Below are 17,481 nucleotides of genomic sequence, written 5' to 3'. Positions count from 1 at the left end.
ATATAAAGGTTTATTTCCCCGCCTTCTAAACTTATTTCCTTCCTAAACTTATAGTAATAATTATGTGACACTGTTCAGCAATGTTACTGGGTTTGAATGTCAATGTAGGCTAACTGTTATTGACAATACACTCATTAAGTAACTACGTAAATAACCATATATTTAGTCAGCTAACTAACTGTCTTCCCTTGGAGGTGTCCAGTTTAGATAATATAGATAATAGCCTAATACAGTATGTGATCATTCTTCATAAAGTCCAACCGAAATTAGAAATTTCATCCCTTTTTGTTGTCAAAAATCATATCAAAATGATTTTAAAGTTATTGTAACTATTTTTCAATTGTGAAAAGAAGCTAAAATCATTTTTTGGAGATCCAGAAATGTCTTTGTCAAGAAGGAAACCCCCCGTTTCCATGACAATGTTTGCTAGCTAGGCTAATGTTGGCTAACGTTAGCAATGAAACTAATATCCGTTGACTACATATTAACAACATGGAAGGCATACCACCAAGCAAATATCTAAATTCACCAAAATAAAAATTATTTTAAATGGTAATTAAGTGCCAAAGAATTGTAGCTGAGGAAAGTCTGTTTTACCTGGCTAATATAGGCTACTTTTCCTTACCTTTACAGGGCAGAATCTCCACTTTTTTCACCCACCCGCCAGTGACTGCTGGATTCCAAAAAAGCCACGTTTTCTATTTTCCAAAACAGCCTGTAGTTGGTCACCTGTCAAGGTTTCTGATACATTACATTGGTGAATTTATCAGCCTCCTATACAGTCTAGACTTAATTTGAGCTTATAAATAAAGGCGTAGCCAGTGCTTCTTTTGACTGTGTTTTCCACTTTTGAACAACTAAACTCTGACCAAACTATTCAGCACTAATTTCAAGGCAGCAAGGATGGAAAACAGACTATCATTGCTTTGCTATGTGGTGTCCCTGCATATCAATATTGTATCATATTCTGAGGATGGATGGCTAGATTTCAACTTTCTCATGCTTCCACTTTTCTTCCTTATTCCAGCAAATAAAAACAATCTTCTCTGCATATCTGCTGAAGTACAGACTTCCCCCATGAATTGCAAGGCTGAATTGTGTTAACGGAGGCACCACATGGTTTGATGCAGCTCACTGGAGCTCAACTCTGACATCAGTTCAGTAAATGCATCAGACTCTGAACATTTATTGATCCTGTCACTTTATGAGCCATATCATATTGATTTAGACTAACCATTATACAGGAGAAAGGGTATTATGTGCAAAACAGACAGCCTTTCCTTTAAAAAATAAACTTGCAATATGTATTATTTTATTTGTATTTTTTAGAGTAGCTCATATGGTACATATTTTGGATTCCCTGTAAAGCAATGTATGTATTTTAATAAACATCTCTGTAGTGTGTATGTGGAAGAAAGCTTAGATGAGAAGAAAAGAGTTTATTTGAAATCTCCAAAAATCAAAGGATGGACGGATTGTGGGTTATGATGCATTTCCACAGGAACAGAATATCTGCTGTGCTGTACTGGTCTGATCTTCTCATGGCTGTCTAAACGGGGAAATCCCACTCTATGTGGTTTCCCACTGTTCAGACACACAGGAGAAGATCTGATGTGAGCCACGAGGGCCGGAGGATTCAGATGGAACTCCGAGCCTTTAGAGAGCTTCGTGGCCAAGAAGGTCCATCTTGACCTCCAGGGACGGCAGGGCCGACTCCAGGTCCTCCATGGCCGCACTGGAGCTCAGCGTCTGGGGCTCCGACTGGGACACCTTGCTGATGTGGTACTGCATGTGTTTGTGTGTGACAGAGCAGAGGAGAAAACACTGTAACCATGTACGAACAAGGTGTTCATTTAAGAATTATGCATGTTACTGCTGCAGACACCTAGAACTTCTAGGAGGTTAACTTCTCTAGACTTGAGAAAAACAATGTCTGTCTTTCTCACTGATGTATTCTTACTGGATATTTTCATTTGGTTCATTTGGTTTTTGAAGAGAACAGACAATAGAGAGCCCTTTTTTAATGGTTTTTAATACCTTAAATAGCCTGCTACCAGAGGCCTTTTTTAATGGTTTTTAATACCTTAAATAGCCTGCTACCAGAGGCCTGTCTCACGAAGCAAGATTAGTGGGTTAGCGAGCCAGCTTTGGGTTTAACCTTGGCTTTTCGGTCTCATGAAGGTGGTTCACTTTAGGCAGGTTAAGTTCAGGCTATCAGATCAAAATGCATCCTCTTGACCAATCAGCTCTCTGGAAACAGGGAGTCACCATTCCTACAGGATCCCCATATGGACAAAAATACTTGAATTACCAGACAGTAAGGAGTCCTGTTCGCATGGAGACGTGTTTACAGACCAGCAGAATCACTTTGCTTTCCATGATAAAGTATTATATGGGAGATATAGCAGGTAGCCCACTTAACTGACCACATTATTAATGAATGAAACTTACTGATGCATATTAGTAATTGCGATGATTTCTGTCCATTGCATTCATATTCCATTACCGCAGCCCCAAAGAACATGAGGCCGACTTTATGAATAGAAAATCTTTTTACAGCCTCAATGTGTCCACAAACTATTTTACCAATGGAAAATATGCCCACTGTGTCCTAATGACAGGGCAGTTCCTCCAGTAATCCCCACTAGCCTTGGTAGCAGAAACAACGTTATGTTTTGTAATGCTGACACTTATTCATTATAAGAATTTGTTCTTCTTGAGAGAAGAACCCAATGTTAGTATCCATTTCTTTCCGATACCCATGTGTTGGAAATGTCAGCAGTATAATTTGCGTTTATATAATCCTATAATTAGGTCTATTTATTGTCTATGGCTTTTATTGTTTGATTATTTTATAATTTCTCCCCGCTGAATCATATTACTTTTGCTGTTGCAACAATCTAATTTCTCCACGGGGATCAATGCTTTCATCTTATCTTATCCAAACTGTCTGATCTGGATCTGTCCATGTTGCATGTGACTGGCTATTTGTTACAAACCCCGCCTCTTTCATGAACACGCTCATAGCTGGATAGGTAAATCCTGGGTTGACAGAGCCAGTTGAGAACCAACTTCGTGAGACCGGCCTCTGTTTCTTTATGATGATGCATTCAACTTTCCTATATATAAATATAGTATATGATGAAAGCCAAGGCGATGCTTTCTACACAGTGAAGTGCCAAGTCAAACTCATCAAAGTCAGAGCTTTTTCTGAACTCAAGAACACAAAAGCCACTTCTGAATCCCTGGACAGTTCAATTCTACTAACATAACTCTGGTATCTTACTGTAAACCCAACAAATGTATTTATAAAGTTTATAAAGGTTTGTTTCAGCTGATTAGTGAACCTGTCAATGATGTAAAACAGGCTCTGTGGCGCAACGGTAGCGTGTCTGACTCCAGATCAGAAGGTTGCGTGTTCAAATCACGTCAGGGTCAAACTGCATGTGTAACACTGTATTGACAAATTCATGGATGCAGCACTATGTACACTAAAGTGTTAATTCATGAATTGCTATGGTCTGTGACAGTCAAGTATTGTGAATGTGAGGAATTCTTCTAAAGTGATTTTTTATGGCCAAGTCTGAGGTCTATTCTATAGCAGTATTATCAGTTGTAAAGCAGAAAATATTCTACTGTTCTCAGATAAAACCCAGAGTGTTCTCACAGTCTCCTTTACCATCTTTCCGGGGGGGGGGGGGGGGGCTTTTTACTGGTCATTTTCATTTGGTTCATTTGGTTTTTAAAGAGAACAGACAATAGAGAGCCCTTTTTAAATGGTTTTTAATACCTTAAACACCCTGCTACTCATTTCTTTATGATGATGCATTCAGCTTTCCAACTCATAAGGAATATATACTGTATGGCTTTGTTTGTGTAGTAAAATGTAGCTGATTAGTGAAACAGTCATGGTTGTTAGATGGAAGGTGGTAGAGAGGTTGGCTACTGGACAGAATGGTTCATGTTAAAGTGTATTTAGAGACCACATCAATCACACTGATTGAAGTCTACCATTGTATCATTACAATGTGGACCTGTGTGTGCATAAAGGTAGTAATAGGCAGGACTGCATAAACTGAAAGTCAAAGGACAAAGTTGTGATGATTGTTTACAAATACTATGATTAGTGCAGTTACCATGGTGAAACTGTGGTAATAACTGAAAACTGTGGTCAAGGATTTTAGGCCTTTGCAATGAACTACCAATTAAAAAAAGAATTTGAAAAATTCACTGAAGGCCTTCAGAGTGGCTGCTGAACTCGGGCCCTGAATGTGAATGGAGGGTGAGGAGCGTACCTGAGGTGAGGGGAACCTCCGTCAGGTCGTAGATCTCCTCCACCGAGTTTTTATCTTTCTTCTTCTTCTTCTCCTCCACCGGCCGAAGGAGGGAGAGCTCCTCGGGGTGACGGATGTCTGCGGAGGGAGAGATGGATGGAGGCTGAGAGACGAATGAGGTGATGGATGAACACATGATACAAGGTCACATCCTGCTGAGTTCAGTCTGACAGCGCTCATTCATTCACTTTTCAAACTCAAACTGAGCATGTCACCGCTGTAATACTGAGACATTCACAGACATTCATGTTAAGGCATTAGAGAAGGGGCACCTGATCAAATCAATCAGTGTAGGAAATGCAGTATTGATCACCAGCACATTCAGAAGACTCCAGAGATTTTATTGGCCCAAGGACAGTTAAATGGTTAATTTAACACTGATATCTTAAACCCAACAAATGTATTTATAAAGTTTAACTTCATTTTTGCCAGATGTTGTGTTTGTCTCAGCTGATTAGTGAACCTGTCAATGATGTAAAACAGACTCTGTGGCGCAACGGTAGCGCGTCTGACTCCAGATCAGAAGGTTGCATGTTCAAATCACGTCAGGGTCAAAATTTGGCTGTTTATGTGCAGCCCACTGTATCACTATGAATCATCATCACTGCATAACTTTGGTACTTACGCATCTTCATAGATACAGCCCTCTGAATATATATTATTTCTGGTCTACCTGTAGCGCTCCAAACAGCATCATCTCCTCCTCGGTGCAGTCGATGTCCTCCAGCAGGACGGCCCAGCGGGCCTGCTCATACAGCTGGGTCAGACGCACTGCATCGTACTGGAGGACCGAGGAGAGGAAGGGCGAAAAGAAGAGGAGAGAAGGGCGAGAGAGGGAGAGGAAAGAGAAGGAGAGGGAAGAATGGGGAAGGAGGGAGGGAGAGGAAAAAGAAGGAGAGGTAGAGAGAGGGAAGAATAGGGAAGGAGGGACAAGGAGAAGGAACAGGGAATACAAGGTCAGTAATCAGAGAGCGAGAGAGAGAGATAGAGAAACAAGAAACAAGAAATAGAAATGATAGGGATGTAAACAGAGTCATTTTTCATGCATAGGCATAATACACATGTATGCACAATGTGTACCTCTGTGTGTGTGTGTGTGTGTGTGTGTGTGTGTGTGTGTGTGTGCAGCAGGTCTACCTGCTGTTGATGTGGGCCTTGTCCACCACGCTGGCTGGCTGGTACAGCTTGGCGACGGCCTCAGGGTTGGGAGGAGGCAGGGAGATGGACAGCATCTTGTAGACGGCCTCCGTCTGGGGCGAGTCAGCGAAGTGAGCCGGCATGCCGCTATACAAGCAGGGCCGGGACACTGGAGGTTAAAGAAGGGGGGGGTTACCATCATTTTTATCATCATTTTGTCAGATGTTTGGTCTGTCTCAGCTGATTAGTGAACCTGTCAGTGATGTAAAACAGACTCTGTGGCGCAACGGTAGCGCGTCTGACTCCAGATCAGAAGGTTGCGTGTTCAAATCACGTCAGGGTCAAAAATTTGTGTTTCGCTATGGCAACTGGCTGTATATAGAACTTTGGTTCTTAATAGACTCTATGTGGAACTTCATAATTCATAGTTGGTAGAGCTATAACAGTGTAACACTATGTGACACCTTGAATTGCTATGAGGCTAACATCTCTAAACTTCAGAAAAACACTGTCTTTTTCATTGATTCTGTTTTACTGGTCTTTTTCATTTGGTTAATTTGGTTTTTCCCACGGCGCAGCGGAGGGCAACGAGGCACATTCAGGTCAGGCATTCAGTCAGTCAGTCCATCAGTCCGTCCGTCAGGCAATCCGTCAGTCAGTCAGTCAGTCAGTCAGTCAGTCAGTCAGTTAGTCAGTCAGTTAGTCAGTCCGTCAGTCCGTCAGTCTGTCAGTCCGTCAGTCAGGTAACAGTGAGATGTCGCTTCATGAGATGGCCTCTAGAGGGCGTCTTTGACTAAGAGATGGCCTCTCGTCTATGGGCTAAACGCCACATTGAGTCTCACACACTGATAATGCCATATTGAATCCCACACAGAGCCACACTCTTCACCGTCAATTTACAGACATCCACATCTTCTTCTGTCCTGAAAACCTTAACGGTAGGTCACGTTATTACCTGTGGTATCTAAGTGATGTTAGTGGAATTATTTAACCGATAACCGTGTCGTAATGCTTCAGTGCATTGAATTGAATTGAACACACGCGCCGTGGGTCTGTTCAGGATCTGTGCTTGTTGAAGAGAACAGACAATTACATAAATATATATAAATATATACTGCAGGAATACTCATAATCTGAGTATTCATTATGGGATGTACTGTATGATGAAAGCCAAGTCGATGCTTTCTACTCAGTGAAGTGTTCAGCCTGGTTCTCTGTTTCAAAAGTCAAGCTCATCAAAGTCAACTAACATAACACTGGTATCTTAAACCCAACAAATGTATTCAAAAAGTTTATCAACATTTTTCTCAAATGTCTGGTCTGTCTCAGAGTAAGTTATGTAAAACAGACTCTGTGGCGCAACGGTAGCGCGTCTGACACCAGATCAGAAGGTTGCGTGTTCAAATCACGTCAGGGTACTGTGGTAATAACTGAAAACTGTGGTCAAGGATTTTAGGCCTTTGCAATGAACTACCAATTAAAAAAAGAATTTGAAAAATTCACTGAAGGCCTTCAGAGTGGCTGCTGAACTCGGGCCCTGAATGTGAATGGAGGGTGAGGAGCGTACCTGAGGTGAGGGGAACCTCCGTCAGGTCGTAGATCTCCTCCACCGAGTTTTTATCTTTCTTCTTCTTCTTCTCCTCCACCGGCCAAAGGAGGGAGAGCTCCTCAGGGTGACGGATGTCTGCGGAGGGAGAGATGGATGGAGGCTGAGAGACGAATGAGGTGATGGATGAACACATGATACAAGGTCACATCCTGCTGAGTTCAGTCTGACAGCGCTCATTCATTCACTTTTCAAACACAAACTGAGCATGTCACCGCTGTAATACTGAGACATTCACAGACATTCATGTTAAGGCATTAGAGAAGGGGCACCTGATCAAATCAATCAGTGTAGGAAATGCAGTATTGATCACCAGCACATTCAGAAGACTCCAGAGATTTTATTGGCCCAAGGACAGTTAAATGGTTAGTTTAACACTGATATCTTAAACCCAACAAATGTATTTATAAAGTTTAACTTCATTTTTGTCAAATGTCTGGTCTGTCTCAGAGTCATTGCTGTAAAACAGACTCTGTGGCGCAACGGTAGCGCGTCTGACTCCAGATCAGAAGGTTGCGTGTTCAAATCACGTCAGGGTCAAAATTTCTTCTCAGAATCAGAACAACTTCTCTATGGTGACCCACTGTATGTGAAACTTTGTGGTTCTTGGAGTAGTGCTTGATTGCAAGCAGTGGGCGGTTCTACAACCTTCATCCAATCTAATGTTACATCCCACGCACTGGCTTTGACTTTTCAATGTGGTTGCATTATTTAGGACAGAAATAATGTGAAATCTCAATATGTCAATATTACTGTAAACATAAAACAGACTCTGTGGCCCAACGGTAGCGCGCGGGTCAAAAGTTGTGCTTCTTCATGGCAGCTCACTGTCAGTGGTTGTCACTGTCATTTTGTGGTTCTTAACAGGAGCTTTATAATCTGTACTTTTCACGTCGTCATGGTAACAGCTCCACATTGAGAAACAGGTGCTTTACAACTTCCTGTGGCAACTTTATTTTTATTAAGATGTGAGTTTACACGGAAATCTTGTAGCCTGTTTCTAGTTTAGATCCAGGAGTCTACAAAAATAGTCTTTGTATTTCACCAATGTTCATTTTGGGAACATTGGTGGCCTCCCTGCTGGACCAGCCTCAGATACAACCACGGAGGGCAGATTGCTATTATTACTGTTTTCTTTAAGTGACTAAGAGGCCATTTTCTATCATAAAATATCAAATTAAATGTGTATACATGCCGCTATGGATACTCGTAGTATAGTAAATTTTTAAAGAAACTGTTTGCATGTTTGCAAAATTGCAAATTCACTGAAGGCCCTGAATGTGAATGGAGGGTGATGAGCGTACCTCAGGTGAGGGGAACCTCGGTCAGGTCGTAGATCTCCTCCATCCTCACTCTGCCCAGAAGGGTCAGATCTGCGCGACGCTCCCATCTCCACTTGGGTCTTGTAAGGGTTTGGGCCTGGGGAGTCGGGTGCAAGTCCGGGCTTCGGTGTTGGAGCGATATTGGGTTGTGGACTTGGATCTGGGGGTGTGTGCGCTGGGGCGGCGAGTGCGTTGGGTTCGCCTCCAAGCGCGAGGGCAGTGATTGTGCGTGGATTAACATGAGCATCTGTTGCCCCGCGCCCAGTGTGTGTCTGTGGACGCTGTCTGAGGGTATCCTGATGGAGTCCCGGGGCAGTTGGGGGATGTCCTGGTGGGGGCTGGGGGGCAGGCCGGAGTCCGACCGGGCCAGGGCGACCACTGACCGACAACTGACTGGAGGAGGGCTGCTGGTTACTGCTGGAGAATGAGAGAAAGAAGGGGGGTATGATCTGGCAGCTCCTCCATAACAACTAATCATAACAAAAAGTCTAAATTGTTCATCAGTGTAAAGAGAAACAAAATTTAACCCGTACTGATTTTTTTGTTCTAAATATCAGCCAATATCAAAAAAGCCATATCTGCGCTCGTGCCTGTGACGACCCGGGACCGACCCTCCTCTCTGACTTCACAGAGTCCGACTGACTCCGCACTGCCACTATGGATACTGATGAAAGCGCCGCCGCCGTGGAGACCGCATTCAAGCGATCTGCCGCCACGGCGACCACGGGCACAACATCGCCCCCCCTCGCCCTCCCCATCTCTGTCACATTCCTCGCTCCAGCGCTCTCTTCAGAACGAGTGCTGTCCGCTTCAGCCAGAGGCCCTCGTCTCTGCAGCCTCCTCTTGCACACTCGCACCACCTCGTTCATGTGCAGGAAACTGGCTGCCGCCAATATGTCCTCCACTGGCAGAGGGGCCTCCAGCTGCAGTACGCCCTCATACACAAAGTCCAACAGCAAGCCGAAGGCAGTGGCCGTGACGATGTCGCTGTCCAGCGTGACGGAGCTGCTGGAACCGTTTCCGCCGGCGCCCCCCGGAGAGTCGGAGTAGAACATGTGGAAGAAAGGCGAGCAGGAGGCCAGGACGGCCCGGTGAGCCAGGAAACGGGATGAGCCCACCTGGACGGTACAGTCGCACAGGAAGCCCCTCTGGCGCTGGGAACGCAGAGCTGACAACAACTGCTGAGAATGCTGGGGGAACTCCATGACCTGGGACAGAGAGAGACAGAAACAGAAAGAAAAAAAAGAGACAAAGAGAGATAAAGAGACAATGCTGCTGTCATTGTGATATGTCACTACAGCTTTGGGAGTACAATAACACAGTTTACACAGCTTAACAAACTGAGCTTAAGAGAGAATGTTAGACTCTGATAGGAACAGCATGAATACTTTAATTAAGCAGGACACTCACTGAAGGACAGGTAGGGTCTCTCTCTCTCGCTGAAAGATGTTTGATTGACAGCTGCCCGTCACGTGTCTTCAGAATGTTGTCCTCCTATACGTTGCCATGGTGACGTAGGCCCTTGTCCCAGTCTCTCACTAGAAGCTAAACCTTAATAAGTTATGGACAAGCAAGACAGCAAAGTCGTCCAGATGAGAGAAAAAATAGCAAAATCCAAGTAAGCCATACATTATGGAAAACAGGTTTCTAGTGGTCGAGGCTGTCCAACAAAAACAGCTAGCTGCCTGTCTGTCAAGCCCATGTATGCTAACACATTAACTAGCTAAGTTATCCCACCCCCTCTATAAAATTACTATGTCGCCTGCTCGACACTTTAATGATTGGGTTTATCGGGGTGAGTTGTAACTTATCGTCTGTAACACAACACATTTCCTCATGTTCAGGAATATTTCTTACCTGCAGCTGCTGTCTGCTGTTTCCAGGAGAAAATGGAAACCCCGCCGGGAAGCTCGAATAAACAGGAAGTGGAGCTTGCACGTTTGTTGACAAGTAAGATATTTTATCATTGGCCGTATTCGTCCGTTTGTAGATAGCGTGACAGTTTTGGATATCAAAAGTGATCTTATGCAATGGGTTTGAGCTATTAAGTGTTGACTGCTACATAGAAAACAGTTTGGTGCAAGATATATAGCTCTACAACAGCTATAAACTCAAAGCACAGATCCATGCCATGGACTGACTGAATGAGCTGCCTTGGAATGGACAGTGACAGAAGAGGAGGAGGAAGAGGAAGAGGAGGGAGAGGAAGGAGAGGAAATCGTGGTGGAGAGGTGAGAGACTGTATGTTCATAAAGAGTGATATTGTGTGTTTACTTCTTCTGACTCCTCTGTCAGTGGTTTATAAAAGCGGGCGATGTTAACTCTTGGGTCTGGTGTAGTCAAGGGCCTAAAAATAATTAATTGGAAAAACACATTACAAAATAAAACCAGATTACTCTTCTCTTCATGGCTGACTGGTCAGATGTCTCTGATGCTTATGCAGAAACTAAACTACAACATCTGTACTCTGTAACGAATGTGTTATCAAAAACAACAAAGTAAAATACTTCAGTCAAACATAAATAAGTACAAGTAAAATGGCTGATTACTGAAAATACTCAAAAAAGTACAATTACTCAGTTACAGCAGCAAGAGTAATTGTAATCCTTGAGGATAACCCCCGCGGGGTTAGAAGCCATGGATATTTTGGGCATGATTAACATTATAAAGTTAGCGCTATATGATAATTTCACTGCAAATTGATACAAATGGCCATGATGCGGCATAAAGGCCACGTACGCCTGCAAAGTGCGGTGTGAAACCCTACAATAAACAATAAATCGACTTTTTCTGTGGTTGCTTTTTCTGTGTTCTAATAATTTATGTGAAATGTATATGGTGTAAATAATTTGACGTTACATTTTCATGGCTGTCAAACAACAGCATGATCATTAACATGTTTTTTCTTCAAGTGAGAGCATGACTCCTCTCTTGAACGTGTTTGCTAAATTAGCTTGTTAGAAAAAAACATTTGAATGATGATGCAGTTCTTTGATAACTGTGAAAAGGTAACGACAAATTATTTACATCATATACATTTCACATAAATTATCACAATACAGAAAAACCACAGAAAATGTTTATTTTTTGTTTTGCCCATAGAAATACAGCGGGGCATAGCGCTTGTGGCCTGTTTGGAATCTTTCGAATCTTGCCAACTTTTCTCAACCAATTGGCTTTCACGCTGCCTGATGACGTAGTTTTTTTTATGACGCAATTGGAACGCCAGTAGAAGCCTATAAAAGAGGCTGCTACCGCGATCGAGGCTCTGTGTGGGAAAAGACGGTGAAAGAGTACTACGGGAAGAGAGAGCATACAGGATATTACTAGAGACAGCATACCATTAGATACAGACTACTGTTGGAGGCCTTCTCAGAGAGAAGGTTCTTCTGAAGACATGGAGCAGAAAGAACAGCTCCATGATGAGGAGACCATGGATCCCATCGAGCTAGCCAGGAAGCTGAAGGCGTGTGAGGCAGATATGGCCCTCCAGAATGAAAAGGAGTGGCCCAGTCTTCCCCAGAGAGACAATCCCTTTCGCAGACGTGAGCAGTCCACGGCAGGCAAGGAGAACGCGTGGGACCTCCGTGGGAAAATGAAGGAGCAGGCCATGAAACTTGACGCCTGCAAGAAGGAGATTATGGCCCTCCAGAAAGAACGTGAGCAGGCCGCTAACCCTCATGCAGAGAAGGAGGAGTTCCTCTGCCGAGAGAACGAGGAGCTTCGCAGGAAAATGAAGGAGCAGGCGGTGAATGTCAAGGCCTGCGAGAAGGAGGATCTGGCCGTCCTGAATGAAAAGGAGTGGCCCAGTCTTCCCCAGAGAGAGAAGGCCTTTTGCGGACGTGAGCAGTCCGAGGCAGAAAAGGAGAACGAGTGGGACCTCCGCAGGAAAAGGAAGGAGCAGGCCATGAATGTCAAGGCCTGCAAGGAGGATAAGGCCCTCCTGAATGAAAAGGAGTGGCCCAGTCTTCCCCAGAGAGAGAAGGCCTTTTGCGGACGTGAGCAGGCAGAGAACGAGGACTTCCTCCGCCAAGAGAACGATAAGCTTCGCAAAGAAGCAAAGCAGCAGGCCATGAAACTCAAGGCCTGCGAGAAGGACCATATGGCTCTCAAGAAAGAACAGGAGCGGGCCACTAACCTTCAGGCAGAGAAAGAGGAGATCCTCCGCCGAGAGAACGAGAAGCTTCGCAAAGAAGCAAAGGAGCAGGCCATAAAACTGGAGGCCTGCGAGAAGGACCATATGGCTCTCAAGAAAGAACAGGAGCGGGCCACTAACCTTCAGGCAGAGAAAGAGGAGATCCTCCGCCGAGAGAACGAGAAGCTTCGCAAAGAAGCAAAGGAGCAGGCCATAAAGCTGGAGGCCTGCGAGAAGGAGATTATGGCCCTCCAGAAAGACAAGGAGGGGCTCAGAGAGCAGGCCACTAACCTTCAGGCAGAGAAAGAGGAGATCCTCCGCCGAGAGAACGAGGAGCTCCGTAGGGAAATGAAGGAGTGGAAAGACAAGCTTCAGAGTGCCCATGAGCTGGAGAACGCTCATCAGCAGGAAATGGAGAAGATGAAGACGCTCCAGAAGCAGCTCCGCTTGATCACTGAAAAGCTGACTATCAAGCTCAAGATTAAGGAGAAGAAAGCCTTCAACCAGAAGAAGAAGGCCCTCCTGGATCTGAATGAAAACCTTGAGAAAGAGAAGGCTTTGAGCCACCGTGAGCAGACCATGAGGCTCCAGCAGGTGGAGAGTCTGGTGAAGGCACTCCAAAAAGAAAATGAAGAGCTGAAAACGCTCCATGCAGAGGAGGCCTTGAGCACGCAGAACCTCTCCATCGATCTCAAGGCAGAGAAGAAGGAGAAGATGGAAGATGAAGCCCTCAAATCCACCAACAGAGAGGCAGAGGTGGGAGGATCTGGAGAGAAAGATGGAGAACTCCCCAAAAAACCCAAGAAGGCTTCCATGATGAGAAGATTCATCAAGCTCTTTACCCGTCAGGGGAAGGAGAAAAAAAAGGAGAAGAAAAAGGAGAAGATGGAGTCCGCTTGAGTTGCTTCAAGCCAAGAACCTCAGCACACTGACACCTGTGCTCACTCCCTCTCCTCTCTCCTCACCCACAAACACACCCTTACACTACACCCTCTTCCAACCCACCGTCCCCACACACACCCCACCACCCATTTGCAACCCACCTCCTGACACCTCCTCCCCCCTTTACCTTCTATTTTCCCTTAATAAAAGATATCACCTTTGATATCTTAAAAATAATGCACCGCCTGTATTGTTTTCATTCTGTAAGTGGCTCTACAGCCAACATTGTATGCAGAGGATTTAAGACAGCTGGACATACAATGATGTAGAGAAAATATCAAAGCTGTGTTGGATCTAAAGTTGTTTTTATGTTTTTATCGTATCAATTGTTTGTGTGGTTTTGCAATTTAAATGCTGTTGTCAAACTGAGAAATGAAAGTGGAACTGCTGTGGTACATTTACCTCATCCTGATGTCACATCATGACCTTGGAATAATAAGGTCTCATCTGACATTTTAGTCAAAAATAAGTTATTTATATAATGCAGCTCTAAAACATGTCTTAACATGTTGCTGAATATAGATGGGATAAGTATGTGATTGAGACAGATTGAGACTTGATTTAGACAGAGGATGGTATCGTTCCTACATTGTTATATTTGACAGAAAACTCTGTCTGACCAAGAAACTAATGGTCAGTTCTCTGTTAGTTGTTGCAGTGGGTCTGATGTCAACCACTAAGCTGCATTCACATCGCTATTCTGTACATCCACTGCTGAAGAAATGAGCCTCTCTCTGGTTAGGTGTTGTTCAGCAAAGTCTTTATTATTACATCTATGGAGAACAGCATACAGAGATAGAACAAGTGAACTGAACTCATGGGAAACTACAATAGTTTCATACAAAGAGACAAACAAGGGTGGAAACGAGTTTGGGGAGTGTATTTAGACCAGTGGTACAGACAGTTAGAGCTGAGTGTGTCTGTTATGAGTTGTGCCTCCTCTACCAGGACAGAGATGTCCGCCTGTCAAAGTCCATGTCCTACGCTCTGCGCCATGGAGCCAACCAGATGGCTCTTCAAATGAGTGCAGGTGAGACGCTCACAAACTGGTCTAGGTAAACACCAAGATCACTTTGTATTGCTGCTACTGCTTCTGACACTATTTTGATGGCAAGCGTGGGTCTAAGACGGTTTTGTTTTTTCAATTTAATACCTACACAGTTAATGAGACATTTGAGCCATTTGGTTTAGGAGCCATAGTTGAAGTTACCGATAAGATAAGATAAGATAAGGTAAGATAAGATAAGATAAGATAGCACTTTATTAATCCCCTCGGGGAAATTCAGGAATAAATGTCTAAAATTAGATGTGATAATTTGGTACCCGTTTACTTTTTTGGGTCTTACTAAATATTTACATGACCATGTGACCTGACCTTTAACCCTACTGTACATTGGTATTCTTATTATTAGTTCTGTGACTGTGGCCCCAGGGGTCAAAGGTTATCTTCATGCCAGATTGTGCCTGGATAGATGTTTTACAATCCGGCAAATGAATCTTATGTTGCATCAGTCTGATATGAAGCTGCTTGGCTGATGGAATGTGACCGTAACCATGACAACTCTCATCCATAGATGGCTTCCTGTTTGTGGAGGACCTCCTGGCTCACCCGCAGTTCCGCTCCTACTCATTGGAGGACGTGGAGAGAGTCGTCGCCACCAATGACAAGCGGCGCTTCAAGCTCCGCCCCCACCCGGAGGACGGCCGTCTGCAGATTCGAGCCAATCAGGGCCATTCGGTACAGGTAGGCGGAGCAGGAGATCTCAGACGAGTCTCAGGTATTCCTGCAGAGACGCATGCTGACGTCTGCAAAGAGCATTGAGGGAGGATATTTGATTTCCTCAGCACTCTGGCCACTGATGCACTGTGCATATGCCAGGATTTGTTATCTCCCCGGGTTTACTCTGCATTCAGCATTGCATGTTTATTCAATTTACAAAGAAATTGCCTTTGATTGGATAGAAAAGGTTTCCTCTCCCCAGAGTGGACAGACTCACATCATTAGTCTCCATGTGGGGAGAATTGCTGTCTGATAAATGTCTAGACTGAGAAGTCACGTTTTTAATCCTACAATAAGAGATGAGTTTTCATTTGAGGGAGTGTTGCGTCTGTTCATCTCTGGAAAGGATATAGAACCAAACCCCAACACTGAGAGAGAGAGAGTTTACACATCTATTATGTGTCTATACATTTAGATCCTTAAAGGTCAGGATTTGCATATGGAAAATAAACTTTGCGACTTTCAGATCCCACCACAACTCAAAACACAGCTCCATTTTGCTCCATTGGGTGCAAACAAATGTAATCAAACCATTTACAACTTCAAAATAGCTTCAAAATTTAAAAAATGTTCAGCTGACATTTACAGTTGGCTCAAATAGCTCTGTCAATCAATTTGAAAGGGAAAAACAACTTGCAATGCAGTAAAGTAAGCATGAAGTGTCCTGGAACTGTTTCTTTAAAAAGCTGCTAGTAGTCGTTCTGCGCTACCAGATCTCCTGAACTAATTAAGCACCAAAATTGTCATCCCAGGCAGATGTTCTTGACCAGGAAGGAGGAAAATAATCACTTATCTGGGCTCATGCTGCCTTCAATTGCTGTGGGAAATGCCGTTATTGGAGTTGAGAGCACATGAATGACCCAACACAGTGATAGGAGTTTATGAGGAGCACTTCATCATGAAGCATACCCCCCACTCTAAATGTGTTGTTGTTGTTGTTGTTGTTGTTGTTGTTGTTGTTGTCTTCAGGTAACGGATCTGGAGCTGAAGCCGGTCCTGGCAGGTTCTCCAGGCTGTCCTGGTGAGGCGGTTCACGGCTCCTACCTCCGCAGCTGGAGCTCCATCCAGCAGCAAGGCCTCAGCCGCATGAAGAGGACACACATCCACCTGGCTGCAGGCCTGCCAGGGGAGGACGGCGTCATCAGCGGTAAGCTCTGCATGTGTGTGTGTGTGTGTGTGTGTGTGAACATTTAGGTAAATCAGTCCTTTATCTGTTTTCCACCAGGCATGAGGAGAGACTGTGACCTGGCCATATTTATTGATGTCCCCAAAGCTCTCGCCGGTAAGACCAGCTGCTAATGATGACTAATGCTAACCAACACACTCAATACTGTGTGTGTGTGTGCAGGCAACTCTCTCTCACACCTGTGTGTATGTGTGTATCTGACTATATAGATGGTATTGAGTTCTTCTGGTCAGAGAACGGTGTGTTGCTGACTCCAGGCGATGCAGAGGGCAAACTGCTGCCCAGATACTTCAGCCGAGCCTTGAGACTGAGGCCTACAAGTAAGGACAACTTCAAGTTTTCTTGAAAGATGGATGGAAAACCGCCATTTTTTATTCATTCATTCATTCCCCTCTTGTGTTTCAGGGAGCATCCTGCCGCTGGAATAGCAGCAGAGAATCCCGTTCTGTGATTGGTCGCTGAAGGCCTCGGCCGACCGTGCCAGCAGCCCGCGGTTGGCCGGTCTTTGCTGCTAGTTCCCATGGAAACACTTCTTGTTTGGGAGGAGAATCCTAATGTGGAGGTCTTGGTCTACCAAGCAATAGGACAATACATTCAGACCGCATCCACAGCAATCTGTCATTCATACGTTGTTAGAAGTCATCACTGAAAGGATCTTGGGGCTTAAAATGACAGGATTGCCTCAGGAAAGCATCGCTCATTTTCAACAGGCTTACGCTAGGAAATCTCACTTTTTATTTATCAAGTACACAGACTTTGTTTTCGTTACTGCATTGTTAGTGATAGAGTATTGCATCCATCTTACTTCCAAGATAATTTTATCAAGCACTTGTAAAGTGGAAGAGACAGACTGAATAAGGCAACAACACCCCAGGCCCTTAAAGACAGGAACATCTGAAGCCAGATGTTTCTGTTGTCACTAAGTAGGGAAAGCAGAGGATGCAGAAACAGGCAGACGCTGTGGTTTTAGTTAACGGACTGCCTTAACCGTCTCTCTAAGATATGAACACACACACAAACACACACAGCATGCCGGGGG

At 44.3% G+C, this 17,481-nt stretch overlaps 2 protein-coding genes and 5 non-coding genes across 9 annotated transcripts; 6 read left to right on the top strand and 1 right to left on the bottom strand.

The window, feature by feature from the left end:
* Positions 1–1,339: 1,339 nt before the first annotated feature.
* On the bottom strand, positions 1,340–10,303 carry LOC139933095 (uncharacterized). The gene is made up of 9 exons (XM_078289252.1): positions 10,257–10,303; positions 9,810–9,944; positions 8,982–9,607; positions 8,382–8,887; positions 7,039–7,155; positions 5,472–5,640; positions 5,008–5,115; positions 4,296–4,412; positions 1,340–1,785 (listed from the first exon to the last, which is right to left on the bottom strand). The coding sequence occupies exons 3-4, from the start codon at positions 9,602–9,604 to the stop codon at positions 8,383–8,385; spliced, it is 1,128 nt and encodes a 375-aa protein (XP_078145378.1). The 5' UTR covers positions 9,605–9,607; positions 9,810–9,944; positions 10,257–10,303; the 3' UTR covers positions 1,340–1,785; positions 4,296–4,412; positions 5,008–5,115; positions 5,472–5,640; positions 7,039–7,155; position 8,382.
* trnaw-cca (transfer RNA tryptophan (anticodon CCA)) lies at positions 3,367–3,438 on the top strand. Its single transcript has one exon. It is a non-coding gene; the product is annotated as a tRNA-Trp (tRNA).
* Positions 4,817–4,888, top strand: trnaw-cca (transfer RNA tryptophan (anticodon CCA)). The gene has a single exon. It is a non-coding gene; the product is annotated as a tRNA-Trp (tRNA).
* Positions 5,744–5,815, top strand: trnaw-cca (transfer RNA tryptophan (anticodon CCA)). The gene has a single exon. It is a non-coding gene; the product is annotated as a tRNA-Trp (tRNA).
* On the top strand, positions 6,819–6,891 carry trnaw-cca (transfer RNA tryptophan (anticodon CCA)). Its single transcript has one exon. It is a non-coding gene; the product is annotated as a tRNA-Trp (tRNA).
* On the top strand, positions 7,546–7,617 carry trnaw-cca (transfer RNA tryptophan (anticodon CCA)). Its single transcript has one exon. It is a non-coding gene; the product is annotated as a tRNA-Trp (tRNA).
* A 255-nt stretch (positions 10,304–10,558) lies between the features above and the next one.
* Positions 10,559–17,174, top strand: LOC139933108 (tRNA 2'-phosphotransferase 1). 3 transcript variants are annotated; one of them, XM_078289094.1, is made up of 7 exons: positions 10,559–10,630; positions 14,425–14,506; positions 15,051–15,220; positions 16,226–16,403; positions 16,482–16,538; positions 16,652–16,762; positions 16,848–17,174. In XM_078289094.1, exons 1-7 carry the CDS (start codon positions 10,559–10,561, stop codon positions 16,868–16,870), a joined length of 693 nt encoding a protein of 230 aa, XP_078145220.1. In that variant the 3' UTR covers positions 16,871–17,174. The 3 variants fall into 3 exon arrangements, with proteins under 3 accessions (XP_078145220.1, XP_078145222.1, XP_078145221.1); XM_078289096.1 differs by having other exon boundaries at positions 10,598–10,640; XM_078289095.1 differs by lacking the exon at positions 10,559–10,630 and adding an exon at positions 13,728–14,109 and having other exon boundaries at positions 14,355–14,506.
* The last annotated feature ends 307 nt before the right edge of the window (positions 17,175–17,481 follow it).

The sequence above is a fragment of the Centroberyx gerrardi genome, chromosome 16 (assembly GCF_048128805.1).
Source record: "Centroberyx gerrardi isolate f3 chromosome 16, fCenGer3.hap1.cur.20231027, whole genome shotgun sequence".
NCBI lineage: Eukaryota > Metazoa > Chordata > Actinopteri > Beryciformes > Berycidae > Centroberyx > Centroberyx gerrardi.
Note: the sequence above shows the minus strand (reverse complement) of the source record. Positions and strands in the feature narration are given on the sequence as shown.

What these genes read in the sequence shown, in the direction of transcription:
- LOC139933095 (XM_078289252.1), bottom strand. Translation starts at nt 9,604, where the DNA reads ATGGAGTTCCCCCAGCATTCTCAGCAGTTGTTGTCAGCTCTGCGTTCC. An exon ending in GGGTCGTCACAGGCACGAGC is followed by an intron (nt 8,888 to 8,981) that starts GCAGATATGGCT and finishes TGAACAATTTAG; the next exon opens with ACTTTTTGTTATGATTAGTT.
- LOC139933108 (XM_078289094.1), top strand. Translation starts at nt 10,559, where the DNA reads ATGGACAGTGACAGAAGAGGAGGAGGAAGAGGAAGAGGAGGGAGAGGA. An exon ending in ATCAGGGCCATTCGGTACAG is followed by an intron (nt 15,221 to 16,225) that starts GTAGGCGGAGCA and finishes TGTTGTCTTCAG; the next exon opens with GTAACGGATCTGGAGCTGAA. An exon ending in CTTGAGACTGAGGCCTACAA is followed by an intron (nt 16,763 to 16,847) that starts GTAAGGACAACT and finishes CTTGTGTTTCAG; the next exon opens with GGAGCATCCTGCCGCTGGAA.